General features: G+C 42.9%; 1 protein-coding gene across 1 annotated transcript in view; it reads right to left on the bottom strand.

Annotated features, from left to right (window-relative positions):
• Nucleotides 1–20,828, bottom strand: part of RBM6 (RNA binding motif protein 6) — a 689,827-nt gene that overhangs the window by 164,132 nt on the left and 504,867 nt on the right. The window contains exon 8 of the mRNA XM_044078933.1: nt 6,427–6,511. Within this exon, the coding sequence (XP_043934868.1) occupies nt 6,427–6,511 (85 nt within the window). The remainder of the gene's footprint in view (nt 1–6,426; nt 6,512–20,828) is intronic.

Genomic DNA, 20,828 nt, shown 5'->3' with positions numbered 1-20,828 from the left:
TCAACTTCCATAACTACTCTCTCACTCAAATCTCCATTGAAAGCTTTAAGGAATACAAGGAAATAATACAAATCAATCTTCTCTCTCTTAACACAAACATCACAACAACAACAGAAAAAAAGGATAACCCATTTAGGACCCACCATTGTCTAAATCTAAACAACTAGGCTGGGCTAGAATTTCAAAACTACCTTATAATTCCAAACTCACTAACAGCAGGTGTTTCTTTATTCACTAACACAATAGGTAAAGTTGGAATCTCCTACCTAGTGTGACATAACTGACACATCCCTGCCCACTTTTCAAACAAAACAAATCATTGGCTGTGTTCCTGCAATACACCTGACTAACCATTTTCTCTTACCCTGTTTGTATATTTAATGAACTGCTTATTGTAAACTTGTTCCTTTTAAATTATCTTTCCTTTTTTTGTAAGATCTGATCTTTTTTTTTAACTTAGGTAGTAAATTTTATTATTGTATGTACTATATATATAGTTACTACAGTGGTAATCATCAGCCCAGGCACAATACTTTGGGATGGTAGTGGCAACAAGCACTAATATTGTTTGCACTCAATGCTTTATAGCAAGTCACAGAGACTAAGCTGTCCATGGACAGCAGTTTTCCAGGATAGGATGTTCCTTTCAGAATATGCAACACCACAGTTCTTAGGTAAAAGGCTTTCTTTGATTGATATTCACCACAATACCAGTCAACTGGTCTATAGTTACTTCTCTTCATGTGCTTTTTTGACATTATGACATATTGAAAAAATGCAAAACATGGAGGTGGCTTGTATTTACTTTGTTATACACAGAGTATTGTATATTTACTTTTTTAACATGGTTGTTTAATCATGTAGAGATGTCTCTGATGCTTATTTCAATGACGACAAAAAACCTCCTTAAACACTTACATAAAGCAATACACTACCTTGTCTCTAAAGTGTCTTGGGCACGCATTTCCAACCATAACTACTGTAAGCTATTACCACTAATGTACAGGGTTAAAGCCCCGACTATAAACAAAATGAGACTTGATTATCTTTCAATTACTCGCTGTTCCGTTGTACTGAACTAAACGCTCGTGTGTGCATGCCAGACAGTTAGTGCCTCCCCTGTAAAAACACTTTTGTTTTAAGAGTAGTTGCTGACTGTGAGTATACAGTGAGTTGAGTGACTGCCAGTGAGTTGAAGCTTGAGCAGTTTTTGCTGAAGTTAATGAAAAAAAATCTGGTGATTTGTGTTGATTAGTGGCAAGGCTACTTGTAGCATATGGTATAGACTGGAAGGGGTGGAACGCGGCTACCTTATGCCACATTCTGTAGGAGGAGGGGTAGAAATACTTGGGGGCATTCCTAGTGGGTGAATTCAGCTCATCAAGCTATGAACAAGGCAGTCTGCTTCAGCAGGTACACTGCAGTATGCACGTGGTGAGGAAGAGTAGTGGCCCCTGCAGTGAGATATGTCACATGTTCACCACCAAGGGGAGGGGCTAGGGACTTAAAATGAAATAAAAAATGCCACCATTGCCAGGATGCTGGCAACAGCCCAAGGAACCCCTATTGCTGCCTGGATAATGACCCCTCCAGACACAGGGAGAAACGGGGGAGGGTTGATGGTCAGCAGACACAGGACAAAATGTATCCAAAAAAATAAATGTTGTAATACTACTTGTTAAAATACATTGACAACGTAATTTTATGTTTCACAGTCTGATCATATGCTTAAACCAACCATCACTGAAAAGGGACTTCACAAAGGAATTCACATCAACTGTCAACTTCTCAGTTTTTAATTATACACGGTTTTCCTTTAATATTATCTCAGTTTTCAGTCTTCGTGTGTCTACTGAGTTCTGATCAGCTTAAATGGATGTTTAAGACTGAAAACTTTGATTATGTTTTATTGTAAGTGGTTCCTGGATAACCTTTAAACTTCAGGCAAATAAATCATTATGAAACTGCCAATGTGGGTTAATACAAATCATTTACTCCTTATCTGTATGCAGACATCTTGGGTCCCTATTAAATTATCGAAAAGACTGTTCAGCAAACAGCATTTTCAGTGCTCTTACATCGAATATGCCATTTACCGAACTGTTCATAATGGGATCGTGATACAGGGAGGATCGGGAAATTTGCCCTTTCCTCATTGTAGTACAATCACGGAGTTGGTATATATAATTAGCAGGGGGTGTGGGGGCAGAAGAGCAGAGATCGATGAACGGCATTTTCGATGAACTGCAGTTCGTTCACGGGAGCTTTCGATAACTTAATACAGACCCAGACATCTCTGACACTATATAATAACTAAGTCTCCACAGTACAATTTTCTTCTATTGACATGTATGCATTGTTTTGTTTACTCATGTTTTAAATATTTTTTCACGATACTGTATAAAATGTATATATTTAGACAATTCTGCAAGTAAAATATAAATAAATAAGTTATATACCAATTTTTCAGTTTGCCAACTGTGACTTGTAACTGTTATGTGCAGTATGTAATTTTCTGCCATAAACATTCTATTTTCAATGTAATAACTGTTTTGCTTTTTCCAATTCTGTATTTCTTTTACACCTTTTGTCCTCAATGCCTGTTGATCCACCACCTGGGTGAATGTTAAGTGGAAGGTTCAAACATTCAAACAACCATCAGGGGTGGTCCAGGTTTTCTTCCCAGCCCTAGTTGTGCACACTCAACAGGGAGCTGGGGAGAAGTGGGCAATGGCCTGTTTGCAAAGAATGCACCTCACTTCTGCAAAAGGAGTTCCTGCCAAGCAGCTCTGCCTCTCTTCTTGCAGCATACCGGGGGGGGGGGGGGGGGGCTCCACCAGAAAAACTGCACTGCCCAGTGAGTCCTGAAACTCCAACTCCCTGGGTGAGATGAGTGGGCCTCAACTTTTCACTTCTCACTCTCCCTGCCTGGCTTCCCCAGTGCTGGGCCCGATAACCAAACCCTGGTAGCCAGAGTTAGAGTATATGATGCTGGGCGCGATAACCAAACCCTGGGTGCCAGAGTTACAGTATGTGCTCAGTCTCTCTGCACCAAAGAATCAGGCTTTTTTTCCAATTCTACATTAAAGTTCTTGACATTGCAGGGCTTCCAAATGTGTCTTCAAGTACCACCACCCACCTGACAGCTCTTTTTTGCAGAAGTTAACCCTGTGATTTCAGGCAGCTCAGTGGCACAGAGGAAGGAAGCCATACCATGCCTCTAAAACCCAAAGGCCTTTGATAATGTTTTTACTTAGATATGATGGTGTAGGAACTACCAGCACCCAGACCTTGTATCTGAAACCCGATGGCCTTTGCTATTGTTTTTACTTAAACATGAGGGGGTAGGAACCACCAGCACCCACACCTTGCATCTAAAACCCAATGGCCTTTGGTATTGTTTTTACTTAAACATGAGGGGGTATGAACCACCAGCACCCACACCTTGCATCTAAAACCCAGTGGCCTTTGGTATTGTTTTTACTTAGATATGACAGGATAAGAACCACCAGCACCCACGCCAAGTATCTAAAACCCAATGGCCTTCGGTAATGCTTTTACTTAGATATGAGGGGGTAGAAAACATCAGCACCCACACCTTGTATTTAAAACCTGATAGCCTTTGGTATTGTTTTTACTTAGATATGAGGGGGTAGAAACCGTCAGCACCCACACTTTGTATTTAAAACCCGATGGCCTTTGGTATTGTTTTTACTTAGATCTGAGGGTGGAGGAACCACCAACACCCATACCTTGTAGCTAAAACCCAATGGCTTTTGGTAATGTTTTTACCTGGACATAAGGCAGTAGGAACCACCAGTATCCATGCTTTGTATTTAAAACCTAATGACTTTTGGTAGTAATGTTTTTACTTACTTCTGTAAAACTGCTGAAGAGTCAGAATTTCTGAGGAGGACAGTGATAGGCAGCTGAAATTTTACACACTGGAAACCTGGTAGGCAGTCCCAAGGTTTATCAACCTAACTATGCATTCACTGAGACTGTTAACTAGGAAAATCCAATTGGGCATAGCCCATTTTCAGTAAAGCACTGGGGGAAATGCAGGAAAATCAAGTTACCTATACCAGAATACCCCCATCAAAATTAAACAGAAAATGGAAGTTCTTTAAAAACAAACTGGTAACATGACACAGCAGAGCTTAGTAAGTATTTTCATTGAATACTTTTATAGTGGGGACAGGAAAATAAACAAGCATGAAGTTGAACAGTGCCAGAAGTTGGCTGCCATGGATACCTTTTAAAGGGTCCACTTTTTAATTTCGAAAGCCCAAAATCTCGACTTTCAAAATACTGATCCCAGAAAGTCGAGATTTTGGAATCTCGAAATTAAAAAGTGAAAAAAAAATAAAACAATGTTTCTGCAGGGGGGGCAAGCCCCCCTGCACCCCCCACGTGTACGGTTTCCTTGTTCTAGCCTTTACTTTCTGTACGGGTAAGGGAAGGACCAGGGAGCTGTGACATCACAGCATGGGTGGGTTTTTAGGATGGTCATGATGATGTCAGTTTGGGGAGGGAATTCACCAGAAAACTACCTGTATTCAGTACCTTAATGACATCCATGAACTGGAGACTTTTTCAGGGCGGGACAAAAGTTTTTTGAAAGTAAAACCACCACAGTACAGTAAGGTACTGTTCTAGTGGAGAGAAACAAGTCAATTTAAAATATTTTAAATGCTGTGTTGTTGTTTACTCATGGCAGGGACAGTAAATAGGGAGAAAAAGGACAGAGAAGTTGAGCATTTAATAACAGAATTATGTTGTTGTCCTTTAAACTGCAGTCTTCAAAACATTTCTGAATGGGACTGAAGATGTCCTGGAACAACAGTTTAATCTAAATGATGGAGTGAAGCAGTTACACTGAGTGCTGTCATCTGCATAATGAATGATGCCTGTTGGATAGCAAATTTCTGCGATATTAACTAAAGCAATAAAATAATATATTAGGGATGCCACAGCCTGACCACTGGGAAACAACTAACTGAACAGGTTGTGGAAGGAAAGTTTGTGAGATGAACTTACCGGCTGTGCATGATGTGCAAAGATCCACAAAGCAGTTAAGTACACAAAACGATGGATGACATCAGGGTGTATATAATTAATTTGAATAATATAAGTAACTTTAAAGAAGTCAATGAAGACAGCAATGATGATGTAGTTGTCACTAAGCGGTTTTCTGATGTGATCTGGTGGGAAGATGGCATAATGGTTAAGGTGTTTGCCTTACAAACAGAAGGTGCAGGGTTTGATTCTCACATGGGGGAAGTGGCTAGGCTTAAAATGGCCTGCAAAGGCAGTTAGCTTAGTACCAGCCTATGAACCTCTACTAAGCAGGTTTAGTACTGTGCCCAGGTCTGAATCTATGTTGTAAGTTTAAGGGGGTTACTGTTCATAATGTGTTGTAGTAACTGATGAAAGGGTAGGAAAACTGCAGTTGGTGTACTGGCTTAGGCAGAGAACAGAGGTTTTAAGGAGATATATTAACGTTGAGGAGTTTCGGGAGTGAGGGACTATGCCTTGTTTGATCAATCTATTGACAAGGGTAAACAATGGGTAATCTATAGCTTTAGTACTAAATCTGAAATAGTGTTGGGGGGCATTCTCTCTGAAGATGAGGAGGACATTTGTGCTTCTCTGCATTTTACAGACAGCTGTGATTAGAACATTTCATAATACCATATTATTACTATGGCCAGCTGTGGGCAAAGTCTGAGAGCCTAAGTGAGATACAATTACTGATATAACACGAGGGGCTGGTTGTCAAACATTGCAAAAATGTTGGCAAAATGTTAACTGTGAAAGTTATTTGTTGTTTGACAGCTTAAAACTAGGAATGCAGAGCTGCACTCTTGAAAAACCTACAACTGCGTGGGGATGGAAGCAAAGGTATAAATTTCTCTGTGAAACTTGTCTTCTGAAGTTGCTCGCAAGCCTTCAGTGCTATTACGATGGAAAAAAATAACATGGATATAAGACTATCTATACAACGGTGTCTCCCTGTGATCACAATTTTTAAAAAAATGTGGTTTACAGCTGAGATCAGTCAGACACAGACAGCACTGATATGACAGCAACTCCAAGATAGCAGACTTGGAAGGGAATGAATACAAGAATCCCCATGGGGAATAATGTATAAAACTGCTGAACAGATAATGGCTTGCTGCGACTGCTTTTACTAGGCCTGCGCATTGCAAATCAAAACTATAGAACGCACACAAACTAAAATGTGTGCGCTTGCTCCTGTAATTCAGGCAACCGTGACCTCTACTTCATAAGGAGAACCCACTTTTGGAACTTTCCCCCATGACCTCAGTGACAAAAGATCCATTGGCCCTACAGACCATGAAAGTTATACATACAGTGAAATAAAAACACTGGCATCACCACAGTGGCTAAGTGTCTACTCACTGCTGCGATCAACCTCTGGAGAGCTTTTCCGTGTAGCTGCCTTGTTGCTGGTATGCTGTGGTGAACCTTGCTTGTCTTTCCTAGTCTGAAAAAAAAAGAAATGAAAACACAATAGTGAACATTTCTGTCTCATAAAAGAACACCCCCGAAAGAACACTGCTTTTTGCTTGTATTGTGACCATCAGAAACGGGTGGTTTTGGGCTTAAGTTAGCACCATGAATCACTCTAATCAGAAGCCTAACATTATGACTTTTTTTCTGGTAAATTCATTCATATGCATTTCTATTGTTTAACATCTTGCCATCCTAATGAAAGAAAGAAGTAGGGGTTATACATGATTTTTGCAAGTTTCTTAAAAGATGATGTGCATATAAAAAAATTGTGAATGTAAGGCTTAACTTTAACAGTAGCTACGTGTTTCTTATGCTTCACACTATATTATTTAAAATGTTATCCGGGCGATCCTGTGTTCTGTCCATTGGCATTTTAACTAACAGATGCTTATTCCCAACCTTCTGTATGTACAAAGATAACAGCTGCTTCATAAGGGCCTAATGTTCACTGCAGTGATCTTCTGTGGCATACGTCTCACCCAGATACTATGGTAATGATGGAATCTTTGTGGCACGTCTCACCCAGATACTATGTTAATGATGGAATCTTTGTGGCATGTCTCACCCAGATACTATGGTAACGATAGAATCTCTGTGGCACACATCTCACCCAGATACTATGGTAATAATGGAATCTTTGTGGCATGTCTCACCCAGATACTATGGTAATGATGGAATCTTTGTGGCATGTCTCACCCAGATACTATGGTAATGATGGAATCTTTGTGGCATGTCTCACCCAGATACTATGGTAATGATGGAATCTTTGTGGCATGTCTCACCCAGATAGTATGGTAATGATGGAATCTCTGTGGCACACGTCTCACTCAGATACTATGGTAATGATGGAATCTCTGTGGCACACGTCTCACTCAGATACTATAGTAATGACGGAACACTGTCTGCAGTCTGTCTCAGTGAAAGAAACCAAAATGTGGCTTTCTAGCAGACTTGGAGTGATTAGCAAAAATATAATGGCAATTAATGTACCCTTGGAAATGTTTAATCCTTTTAAAGCTCCCTTTCCATGCCTGCTATGGACCCATCACCTTATTCTGATCCTCCTTTCAGAACTGACTGCTCCACATGCTACCCTGCACTAGTTCAGTGGTTATGCCACCTTTCACAGATCTTCTATGCTTGGCAGTAGATATGCGGTGTAATCCGCTTCCTACATAACCAAGGCGATGGCAGACACCAGGATGTATACATTAAGCAGGTATTCTTGTTACATTCATTGCACACAGTCACGGTGTTCTCTCCAGTTTTAATGCTGCCCCTGCATCAAACATGCAGTGCAGATGGTAACCAATCTGGGCTTCACCAAAATGCAGGTTTACCCTAGCCCTAAAGGACAACGTCTTTATACTACCCTAATGACCACGGACACAGTAAACTCTCTTGCTTTGATTAACGAACACCATCAACTGCAAATTCATTGCTTATTGCAGCCATGCAGAACAGGACTGCTTTGGAGTTAAGGTTGTGTTGTTCCACGCATGTCCTGTGGGCCGCCACAGAGAATGCACTTCATTTCCCATGTGCCATGTTAGAGGTGATAACACTTTCCCTTACCTGCACTGGTATGTGTGTGGCTGTGTCAAACTTTCATGTCAAGGCACAACAGAACACTACACTGCACACTTTAAACTGTGACACGTCGTACGCTTTAGGTCTGCAAGTAGAAGCACTGTAAGAGCCAGGCAAACTGCCATCAGTCTTCTGCGACAATGTACCACTTCCTAGTGGTCACAAAGCATGGCAGGAATCAGAGAAAAGGAAAGGTACAGCCCACCACAGTGACTAACTTACTTTAAGATCCCAAATTACACCAGCTCCTAACTGTTAACTCATTCAAGAGGGAAAGGGATATCGCTACAGTGCAGGGTGATGGTTTATAACAGCACACACACCATGACGACAAACACCACGGCACAAGCAAAGCCATTTTAGAAGTAAAAAGAAAAATCCCACAGCAGGATTTCTATATGGGTTTGTGAAGTAAGCAGACAATTTCCTCTGATACATCTGGCTATTACTATACACTTCTCTGTATATGACAAGTCCACTTCTAGCCTTTCCAAAAAGACACCTATATCATATCGAATACCTACAAAGGATCACTTTTTTAATAATGTGGTTGTTTTGTGAGGCTACTTTCTACATGCTATGGAAATGCAAGACTATCAAATACTGGGTGGTGTGTTGGGTAAGTGACAGCTAATATAAATTTTGAAGAACAACCTTTCAGAACTTTTGGAAATGTTAAATACAGGAGAGACACTGAAGTCTTTGGATATTTTCATTAAAGAATCTGTTAAAGCATTGAGCAAAATCTCTTCTTTTGAAAACCTCTAACCCTGTGTAGCTTTTGGTTGGGTATTATTTTTTCTGGTGTGGCTATCCAGACATTTATCAGTTTGCTAATTTACACCCATTCAAAAGGATGAATAGGGACTTATTCCATGAAAACAATTTAAGCTGAAGTTTTAATTAATGAAAAGCATTGGCCACCTTAGTTTTCATGTCAAAAATTATCACTCGGCATAAGTATTGTTTTTATTCTTTATTACACAAACTGACTTCACAAAAAAAACAGTACACTACAGTTTTGCAAATCAGTTCATGCAAAAGGAAGAGACAAAGATATATCTGAAATAAAAATACATGCAACACTTTGTGGTCATGTACTTGTACAGTTTGGGCTCCTCCCAAGCTTTTTCGCACTCAAATAAAACAGTAAGATAAACCCCCTTTCCTTACTGCAGTGGCTTCACTGGCCTACTCTAATCAGCCTTTCACATCTGACTGAAACGCATCTAAAACATCAGAAGAAAAAAATAACTACAGCAGCACCCTTTTCAGAGAAGAATGTGCAGTTAAACACGAGTCAACTGAAACACCTTTGGGACTTGTGAGGGTCAGGGCATCCAGCTAGATTTTCAGAGATTTGCACCTTCCAGAGCAGGTAGACTAGTCCTTTTGTCCGAATGTCACAAGTATAAGGAGGCACCCCTTCTGTCCTTCTGTACCATTTTCATTTTTTTTTCTTGTCCACCAAGGCCTAAGGGGAAGTCAACCATGGCCCCTGGACATAAAGGAATCAAATGGTTGCATGGCCATAAAGAACAATCCAACTCGGGTAATCGTCTTCGTCATCAATCACCTTTGTTCCACTTTTTTCTATATGAGGTCAGAGTATCATTTCAACTGTCGCTTTCTCACTTGATTCAATGCCACTCTCCTACATTCTTCAGTCAAGCTTGACTGTTTTAGGTCTTCTCTCACACATTCCATCCATTTCTTTGCTGGATGCCCTCGTTTCCTCTTGCCTTCTTCCTCTCTCTCCCAAACCTTCTTTAACAAGCTGTCTTCTGTTTTCCTGTAAATATGCCTGAATCACTGTTATACGTTCCCTTTGTCCTTCTCTGCAAACTGGTGTAACTGTGGCTTCTGCTCAGATTTCATCACTTCTTCATCTGTTCTAAAATTTGCATTATATCACCCATTTTAGGCACTTTCTCCCCACCACCTCTAGCTTACTCAACTGCTCTGCCCTCAATGCCCAGATATTTGGGCCATACAGAAGTACTCCTTACATCACTATTTTGCGTACCTTACTTTTTACCTTCTTTGGCATTCTTCTGTCAAACACTACTGCTGACACACTGTTCAAGCTCACTTCAGCCTCGAAGATTCTAGACTTGCGCTTCCTCAATCAGACGTCCCTCCTTCTCAACCACCCCTACCACATACCTGAAGCTGTTAACCAGCTCTACCGTTTTCCTTCCAGCTCAACTTTCAGCTTCCTCTGATTTCCCTACCTGCTGCCATGACAACTGTCTTGTCTGTACTCAGTTTCATCCCATGTGCCTTGAGCTTTTCATTCCATTACCCTATTATACGGGTAAGCTCCCTTTCAGAGTCTGCCTGTAATGCCATAAAGTCTGCATATAGCAGCTTTGTTGATCTGCTCCCTCAGACCTCTTTGCTGATGTAATCCATTCGCAGTATGAACAGCAGCCAGCCTGATGCACACTCACTCCCACTAGGAATCCCTCTGTGAGTTTGAATATAGTTCGTACTTGTGCCTTTGGGTCCTTCTACACAGCCTGAACTACTTCTTCCTTTGTTTCTGGGACTTTGAACCACCACAGGACTGCCCAAATCAGCTTTCTTGAGAACCAGTCATATGCTTTCTCTAAATCTAAGGAATACCCAGTCAGACTCTGCTCATCTCCAACTTCTTCTCCATGATCTGTCTCACTGAAAACTTCTAGCTGTTTGTGCTGCATCCTGATCCGAATCCAAACTGCTTATTTTCCATCTTACTTTTTACTGCTCTGTGTGTTTTTCAATTCCCCCTCGCCATCACTTTCATACAGTGTGACAGGAGTTTCTAGCCAGTCACACTGGCTGCTTTAGCCAAAACAAAAAGGTGCAAACAGTTTTCATTTTTGGTCTTTCCTCCACTATTTTTTGACATCACCGTAGGAAAATGGAAGACAAGAGGGCAAGCATAAGAAACAGATCTGTCCAGCCGAAGAGGAAGGCATCCACTACCCAAACCTCCCTGCAAAATGCTCTTGCAGCAGAATTTCCTCAGCTGCCTACTGCTCACAGAAGCAAAATTTACTTCTGCGACACTCCACGTGAACTATGTCCAGAAAAATGTCCATGTGCAGTTTTGCCTGTTCAGATGATTTGCTAGAACATACTGCTGGGACAGAATACAGAATGTTCCGGGGCGATCATATACCGGATTTCAGTGCTGTATCCCACACCTGCATACCTAGCCTGCAGAGCTGGTAAGAATGATTCCCCATGCTTATGTGCCACATTTCTATATGCTGTACGTGACAAGGTGCAAGGGTCCTGGTTTCTGGACAGACATGAAGGTTTTCAGAGCCAGGGTAACTGCCATTGTCTCTTTGATTCTAATATTTTTCTTGACATACTGATGTTCCATGTGCCCTGAGCCATAGGGTTGGAAGAGTGGGCTTGTTAGGCTGTGCCCAAAGCATCTGTTGTAAAGGGCTAAGCCTCAAAGACCTGCTTGAACAAACACCTACACTGAGCTGTACCAGGTGTCTCTACTACCAGATTTCCTGACTTATACAAGTTCTTTCCAGAGACTGTGTGCTGATTACTCCTGACAAACCTGAGGTACCACAGCAACTTTTTTCATGTGCTGCCTTGCTAGGGAGACCATAAGGGTAACAAATGCCATGTACCCCAGAATTGACATAAATGCCATACCCTGGAAAAACTGAGTCAGATTCTTGTAGCAGGAGTAGTACGAGACAGAATTTGAAGAACCTGAGATCTGAGTGTAGATGGTGAGAAGGCAGCTTGGGTTGTTGCATTCAGATGCGCACCAATAAACTCCAGGCTTTGTACTGGTGTCAGTTATGAATTGGCATAGTTGATTGTTATACCTAGTGATTGACAAATCTGGAGCAAAGTGTCCCCAGACTGCTCTAAGACATGCATGGAGCTGAGGGGAGACAGGATCCCTCAAAGTCTGGTGAGCGCCTCGGAGTTTATGATGTGCTAGGGATAGAATTCGTTGATTTTGGATTCCTAGTCTTGATAGGGTTAGACAAAATAAAAATAGCCTCCGAAAGCTATGGATCTGTGGTTTGTTGTTTTGGAAACGAAGAACTTGGATTAAAGGATTTCTGAATTTTGTACATCAGCTCCGAATACATTTTTGGAGACTTCAGAGGCGAATGTTTCCTAGGACACCTAAGGGAGCTTTAGATGTTTTACTGGGGGTTTCCACTCCTGAAGATGAAGGTGGCAGTAATCCTTTAAGGACGAGCCCGATATGCCTGTCGGCGATGGAAATTCATAGCTGCAGCAGTTATTGTTTATGCGAGTTGCTCCTAAGCAGTAAATGCATTCCCTGTGGGCATCCAAGTTAGGGATTTTATGATCACAGGAAATGCATTTTTTTTTAAAACCTGTCAGCTTGTCAGCCATGACAGAGCAAAAAATAGAAAAGGAGAAACAGTACAAAAGGATAAAGTATCGTATTTTTATTTACTTATTTTTAGAGGCAAAAATACTAGCAGCGGTAATGAAGAATACCTGGTGTGAAACAGGTAGGAAGTAAAGGAGACAGGACAGTACCAACAATGGTACTTGAACAGAACTACTATTAGGATAGTAGAAAGGCTTGAGACAGAAAAAAATAAAGGTATAGATATTATAAGAATATTATGTTATGTTGCTGGTGTGTCAGTGCAGAATTAGGGCGTCCACCTGTGACCCAGGTTCAACTACAGATCTAGAAAGCAAGGGGCAGCTGTAAGAGGGGTATGCTTTAGAGACTGACAGTGACTTCACCTACCTTGGGGAAGTCATAGAATTTCCTCGCATTGTACCTGTTTTTGTACTGTACATGCTAAGGAGTGGTACAGAGTCACATGTGGGCGTATAACAGCACATCCTGTGTGGGAGGATGTGTGAGGCCACGCATTATATCACTAGACATGCCACACACCAGCGATTCACAGTAGCACAAAAATACCTGATGTGACAATGGATAATGCTACTCTGGGATGCCTTGGTCTCACCCCCTGTGGCACCCTGACTATGCTGCTCACTCTTCTCCAGATGTGATCACAAATTGGCCGTGCTAGTCTGGGAGTAACAGTAGAAAATGCACTGTTGGCAGCATATGGTTATTTGTGCATCAGGGAACTAAAGCAGTAGAGCTGTGTCTGCATACTTACTAGAAATCTGTACATCCAGTTCAAGTAGAAGGATCACTGAAGTTATGTACTTACCTTAACGTGAGATCTGTGTGTTCCACAGCTGCTCACTTCAACAGTAGGACTGGCATCCACAGGCAGCAGTTGCTTAGCACTTCTGAAACTCATGCAGGCTCAAAACACCTTCCATCACTGCCCTAATGCTTCAAATCTCCGTCTCTCTCCAAACTGAGTATGCCATGTTATAACTATAGATAAGCATCGTTAAATACATACAAGCCCCAAGCCTCCACCTCCTCATAAGTGATGGGAGAAGGTGGGGACTGCACATCAAGTGGATTGTACGTACTCAACGTCCATTCACTTTAACGATGACCTAGACTATGAGGTCAAACAGAGCTTAACGTTGTATAAAAGTGTGCAGAGAAGCCCATGCTGCAGACGCATCAACAGAAGAATCCCTACAAACAGCAAAGCAGGCAGCTATACGGCCTTGAAGAATGAGCCTTGGGTGTGAAATGTAGCACTTGGTTACACTTATATTACAAAAAGTGATATAATGTCAATGCCACCTGGACTAGGCAACAAAGAAATAAAAGCTGATAATTTTTTTTATATTATCCTTGGTTCTGTCTGCACAAAATTGTAGTTGACAGTGTTCAACAAGGAAGTAACACATTCCCCTCTCTCTCAACATGCTGGGGGAAGAACACTGGGAGATAAAATAACTGGTTCAGATTAGTGTTAGATTAGTACATAAACATACAAAACCTTTATGTCAAATTATGTGCGGTGACTTCTAAAAACAAGTTCTCTATCAGGAGGTCTCAACAGAGTCTTACATCTTACAAAAGATTTATACACCTTTAAAGAAGCTTAAGAGGAAGAATCAGCCCCTGATAAAAAAAAAACAAAACCGCAGTTAAATACAACTTGGCTATGGAACAGCTTGAGCCATGATCAATTATATCAGACAAACTGCAGAACTGATGGGATCACAGCTGAGAAGAGAGTTTCCATGGCTAGTGGCCCATAAAGAAAACCCCTTCCATTTACTTCATAAACCTTTCTAGTGGAGTACTTTTTGGCAGTGGTATTGATATGGGACAGTAACGCCCTTTCTCATTTGTAGAACTGGAGAAACAATGCTGTTAACTTGAGAGACTGTAGGTCTGGATGAGATCTGCTAAGATGCTAGATGGATGGGACAAGAGACCTTTAAGTCAGGTCAGAGGAGAAGCAGTTTTGTCAGAATGTAAGGCCACAGCAGATGTGATCTAACCTCGAAGTCCCAGAGCGGAGCTAGGAAAATGACTCTGGACTTAGTAATTTGGCTTTCTTTAGGGACTTCATTAAAAAGGAAACAGGGGTGGGGAGCATATAGAAGCTCTGGAGTCTACTTGTGAACTACAGCATCCTGGGGAGCATGTCCTTCTGGTTTAAGCACTGGGCTTCAGGCCAGTTGTTTTACATTAAGAAGATTTGTGGTCTGCACTCTTGTGGCAGGCGAGGTACCTTACATCCTTCTAAGTTTTGAGTTGCTGGTTGAAGGCTTAGTGTCTGTTATTCTAAAAGTGTCTTAGTAGACATCAAGAAACCCTGTGGAGTGTGCACATGTCCTTGTGTAAGATGACACGGGTGTAAGTCAACATCAAGAAACCCTGTGGAGCGTGCACATGTCCTTGTGTAAGATGACATGGGTGTACGTCAACATCAAGAAACCCTGTGGAGCGTGCACATGTCCTGGTGTAAGACGACATGGGTGTACGTCAATATCAAGAAACCCTGTGGAGCGTGCACATGTCCTTGTATAAGATGACATGGGTGTACGTCAACATCAAGAAACCTTGTTTGACAAGTAGTCAGTTTAATAAGATAGTCAGTGGGCAGAGACATCCAAGAGGTAGAGGGCTGGGCGTGAAAAGCCTCTAGGTAAACAAGAGTCCTCTGAGGAAGGCTGGAGGGTAGTCCAGCCACCCCTCTGTTTCAGGATTTCTAAGATGTCCCTGAAGGAAAAACTTGAGGGAACCTTCCCCTTTATCGAAACTGGTATCCTCTGTGAAGGATTCTTCAGGGAAGTACAAGTGCTTTCTCTTGCATTTTTTCTTTGAAGTTACCTCTTTGGTGGGGTGTTCTGGAGAGGTATCCTGAAGAGGATATAACCAAGGTGGTTCACGCCTGAGGCTTTTATGCCCTCTGTCCCACGAAAGAGACTAGTGGAAGCTCCAGTTGAGGGGATGGAATTGTTGTTTGGCCTGACAGGGAAGGGACAGACTGTCTGTCCACAATGGAAAAGGCCCTCCCCATAGCCTGGAAGGCAGGACCCCCCCCCCCCAATAGAGGGATGGGAGCCTGAAACCGAAATAGACTCCTTTAGAATCGTGGTCGCACCTTGCACCGAGGAAGCTTCCGAAGCAGAAGCCAGGGTCGAATTTACATATGTCAATGCCCCAAGGGGCGTGGAGGGCTCCGAAACTTCCAAAGTCGAACCCTGCCCCTCAGAATCAGCAATGAAGCCCTGACCCCAGGAGATCTCAGGTTCCATCAAACCGGAAGAGTTCAGGGTAACTATCGGTGCCAGAGAAGGAGCTCTGATTGGCACCAAAACAATCTAAGCCGGGATGGTCAGCACCAGGGGCTCCAAAATCTTGGTTGGAGTCGAAGAAGGAATTTGCATGGCTGTAGAATAAGGCAAGGTTCCAGAGTTAACAAGGCTAGGAACCAAGGCTGGAGGTAATCTATTCGCCATCAGGAGCTGATCCACCAGTCTCATAATGTCTGACTCTGAAAGGCTCTTGGTGGACCAAATAGAGGAGGCCAATGGAAACCGTGGAGGCCCTCTCTCCATAAATGGGCTCACAGGACAGTCCGCAAATGGGTCAATCGAGAGGGAATAGGATATCCATGATAAAATCATCATTTGAGGCTCCCTTTGGTACCGAAGGGAGATTTGTTTGCACTGATAGCAGTGTTGAAGAGGTTGGTGTTGAGGGCAAGAGTATCCTTTCCCACCGATGTCGAAGAACTGTCGTCAGTGTGGGAGACGACCAATTTTGAAGGCAGTTCCAAGGAAGCTATTGGAACCGAATGAGAGTGCTTTTTTTGGTTTTGAAGAGGAAGATGATGAGAAAGAGGACTGGTTTCTGTCTTGGAGCCAGAGAGATGGCCTCATCAAAATCAGATTTCAAAAGTCCTTTAAGAAAAAGCTTATTTTTGCACTCTATCAGGGCTCTAGCACTGAACCCATGACAGATGGCACAATCATCCTGAAGATGGACAGCACACCAAGGCAATACACACACAAGGTGTGTCCATCTGAATTTGGCATTTTTCTTTCACATTTCTGACACCTCTTGAAACCAGAGGTACCTCTAGAGGATTTGTCAGCCATGAACAAAAACCAAGGCCAGCTGAGACAGACAAAAAGCACACACACATGGTCACAGATGGATTAAGAAGGGAGATTTTTTTTTAAATAGAAGAAAAGAAAGAAGGAAAATACCAACAATAGTAAAAGAGGAGCGGGTAGAAAGACAGAAGCAAGGAACAGAATTTAAAGTTTAGATAAAAAGAAAAAAAATTAACTTACAGGTAGACATGCCAAAGCTCGAGCGGTGGAATGAACGTGTCTGGCAGTAATAAGCGGCAAACAAGATTTGAGGTATTTTGGTGAGGAGCATTATGGGCAAAGCCTAGCTTGAGAGGTTTGGAAGGCACAAGCTGGAATAACGACAGTCAATTCTGAGACTCGGAACCAAGCCCACAGTCAAGGATCATGTGATGTCAATTCTGAGACTCGGAACCAAGCCCACAGTCAAAGATTATGTGAAGGCTGACATCAGATCACAGGATTTCCTAGTAGTTGCATTTCGGGCCTCCAGCAGAACATGAAGCGCATCCTCTGAAAACAGGTGTCTACAGGGGATTAAAACCATATCACCCACAGAGCCAGGTTCAGGGTTGACAACTGTGGGTGTATTAGGTTTCCCTTGTCCTGTGCAAGTAGATCCATCCTGTGGGGTAACTTGTGATGATTGCCCCTGGCTAAGTGCAGGAGAAGGGGGAATCAAGTGCTGCCTTGGCTAAAAGGGATTCGCCAAGATTTTTGGCTGATCCTGCTGAATCTTCAGTAGGACCTTTTGGAGGAGAGGCAAGGTGGGGGCGGATGCATACAGAAACATCCCCTTCCAGGAGAATGACAGAGCGCTCACCTTCCAGGCGAAGGGATGTGGAAACCCGGCACAAAAGTTTGGAAGTTGTCTATTCATGGGGGAGGCAAAGAGATCTACCTGAGGTGTACTCCAATGATGGATCAGGTCTAGAAACACATCCCTGTGTAACATCCATTCATGGGATTGGGTCATGGACCTGCTTAATGAGTCTGCCACCACATTCTGAGCTGAGGGGAGGTAAACTGCCCGAAGAATAACTTGACTTTGTAAAGCTAGCTCCCAGGCATGTATGGCTAGTCTGCATAGGAGGTAAGACCTTGTACCCCCATGCTTGTTGATTTACCAAAGAGCTGTGGTGCTGTCTGTGAACCACCTCAGCACCCCTGGAACTAGGTTTTGAAGATCTGTACATCAAAAAGAAGAGCCCTCATCTCTTTTACACCGACATGTTCCTTCGTCTGTTTGGAAGACCAAACATCTCTGACCCTCCACGATTGAACAGTCACAGAACATACTGTGTCTGAAGTGTTTGTGTATACCTCCAGAGAGGGGAGGGGTGGTTGTAGGGGAAGACAAGGGTTTTTAGTCACTTGAAGGATTGACCACTCAAACTCCTTTTTTATGCAAGGCAGAAGTGGAATCATGAAATCCAGAGGATGACAGTGCTGTATCCAAACAGTCCTTAAGAACCATCTGATTTTCCTCATGTGCAACTTGGCCAAGGGAAGCATAGGGATGGTAGGGGAAGATCTGAATTCCCTGCATTCTGCAGTACGCTATGACAGCAGTCAAGCATTTTGTGAAGACCCTTGGTGCTGTAGAAAGACCAAAGGGCAAAGCACAAAACTGAAAATGCATGGAAGCAACAGAAAAACGTAAACATTTCCTGAACTGTGACTGAATAGGGATATGAAGATAAGAATCTTTTATGTCTGAAGACACCATGAATGCTTGTGGTAGAATGAGAGGGAGAAGAGAGGGCAAAGTCAGCCTTCTAAAAGAGGGGACTTTTAGAAAGGTATTTAAATGGGAAAGGTCCAGGATGCGTCTCCAGGGGCCATCCTTCCTGGGGACCAGAAACATCCTTGAGTAGAAAACTTTCCCTTGTTGGGGGGAAGGGATCTCTTGAACTGAGCCCTGAGAAAGAAGATCTGAAATAAACTGAGGGAAGAATATCAATTGATCCTTTGGTGGTTGTGGGATACCTCTGAAAGAGGGGAAAGTTTCCCAAACCATGAAATATCCTCTCTGGATGATGGAGAGGACCCAAGAGTCCTGGGCAATCTGGTTCCCAAGCAACAAAAGAGAGAAAGAGAGAGAGACGAAGGGACAGGGGAGTGGATGGCCCTGGAGGCAAATAGGTACAGGCTACCAGGCTTAGGTTAGGACTGAAAGGGTTTGTTCTGGAGCTAGAGTGGATGGAGCAGATTTGGCAGAAGCTGGTTTTCTAGGTCCTCTTTTACTTTTAGAGGAAGAAGGCACGACAGGCTTTCTCACAAAGGTAGTCTTTGCTGGGTAGTTCCTGTGGAACCTGGGGACTGGAGAAACAAGAATATGCTTGAGGTCCTGTAACTCCTTACCTTTTTCCTGTGAAGATCTGCTGCCGAACTACCAAATAAAGCTTTATTGTCTAGGGGGAAGTCCATCAATTTGGCCTTGAAGTCATCAGGCAAAGGTTGTAGCCTGAGCTAAGAGTATCTTCTCAGGACTGACCCAGAGGCCGCTGCCCTAGCTGATTCATCAGCAGCATCATAACTGCACTTGGAGTGCCTAATTATCTGGGCAGAACAGTTGAGGACAGCTGCCAATTTTGCCTTGTTTGGAGAGTCTGGGAGGTCTGAAAGAAGTTTCCCTGCATCTAAGAGGAGAGCCATGGATTACTTGGTCATGTGAGTCTGGTAATTAACTGCCCAGAAGGTCAGAGTGGCAGAGGTATAAACCTTTTTCCCCAGTATCTCCATAACCTTCCTCTCTTTATCAGAGGAAAATAGAGAGGTGGATGGAAGTAATTTGAAGTCCTTTTCAGCTGAAACTCTAATTATAGCTGGGTCAGCAGATGGGGCTTTGAAAAAGAATTTAGAGTCCTGCAGTACCTTGTAGAACCCATCTGGACGCTTGGGGGAAGGAGGCTGAGAGTCTGGACACTGGGATGAGCCGTGACAGCATCCAAGAAAGCAAGTAGGATTGGAGAAATGGTAGAGGGGGATGGAGAATCCATCTGCAAGAGGTTGTAATACCTCTTTTGTATATCAGAGACTTGGGGACAGTCCCACTTAAAAAAAAGTCTTATTTTCTGGATAGTTTCTCCAAAGGAAAGATCCTCCTCAGGGGAATCTGTACCATTAGATTCCTCCTCTGGGGAGGCATACCCAAGGGGAGAAGCTATTTGGGTGGAGTAGGCCAAGGACTCCTCTCCCGAAGATTCCTCCTCATCTGAAGAGGTATTTGCAGCTGTCCTCCTTAAAGCAGTGGAAGGAGAAAAAATCTGCAGAGGGACAGAAGGAGAGGGTTGGTGTACAGCCATAAAGTAACTGAAAAGGCTTTGTGAGAAAGCCTGACAATCAGGAGTTTGCTCCTGTGCAGCTGCAGTAACATGCTTTGTCTTTATTTTCTTCTTTTAGGGACTTCCATATAGTAAAAGGTGGAAGGGCCCTATGTTGGTCTACATTCCACTATATCCATAAGTACATCTTCAGTCACAGTGATTTGTGACACGCCTCAAGGACTTTCGGAAATAAAGAGCCATGGTTCCCTCTTTTTACCCAAGACAGATACCTGCACTTCCTTCCTGCATGTGCTGGTACATTCATTCGGGGGTTACACTGTGGTACCCGCTGAAGGGACATCCACCACCTCTGGTATGGCCTCCGGGCCTATATCTGCCTCGGGAGAAATGACCGGAGGACGGGGTGTAGCTGGAAGTTCAGGCCAAGATTTCTCGGCATTTTTTGCTAGGGGCTTCTCTGAAGGACCCGAAGTCACAACCATCTCCCGTGCCAGACACTAAAGGTGTTGGTTCTCTAAGTAAAGTTTGAGCAACGCTAAGTTACTTCTTAGAGTTTTTGGGATGAACGACTTACAGATACTGCCACTTGGTGTGATCGGGGTCTGGTCCTAGACAGAAAAAGCAGAGGTTGTGGGCATCTTTATATGGAATTTGCCTTCTACACTGACCCTTGCCTTTCCTAGCTGACATGAAATCACCCAAGAAACAAGCAGCAACAAGAATATAAACACCCCAAAAGGGGTACTTATCTGGTACACAACTGATCTGGTGAGTGAACGTCTGGAGCAGGTGATTGGACAGGAGGCAGAAAACTTCTGATGTTGGTGCGTGCTGATGTCCACTTTATACCCAACATACCCAAGATGATGTGCAGTGTAGCAAGTACCTCAC

The sequence above is a fragment of the Protopterus annectens genome, chromosome 7.part1 (genome assembly GCF_019279795.1).
Source record: "Protopterus annectens isolate FY-2018-M chromosome 7.part1, PAN1.0, whole genome shotgun sequence".
Lineage (NCBI taxonomy): Eukaryota > Metazoa > Chordata > Ceratodontiformes > Protopteridae > Protopterus > Protopterus annectens.
Note: the sequence above shows the minus strand (reverse complement) of the source record. Positions and strands in the feature narration are given on the sequence as shown.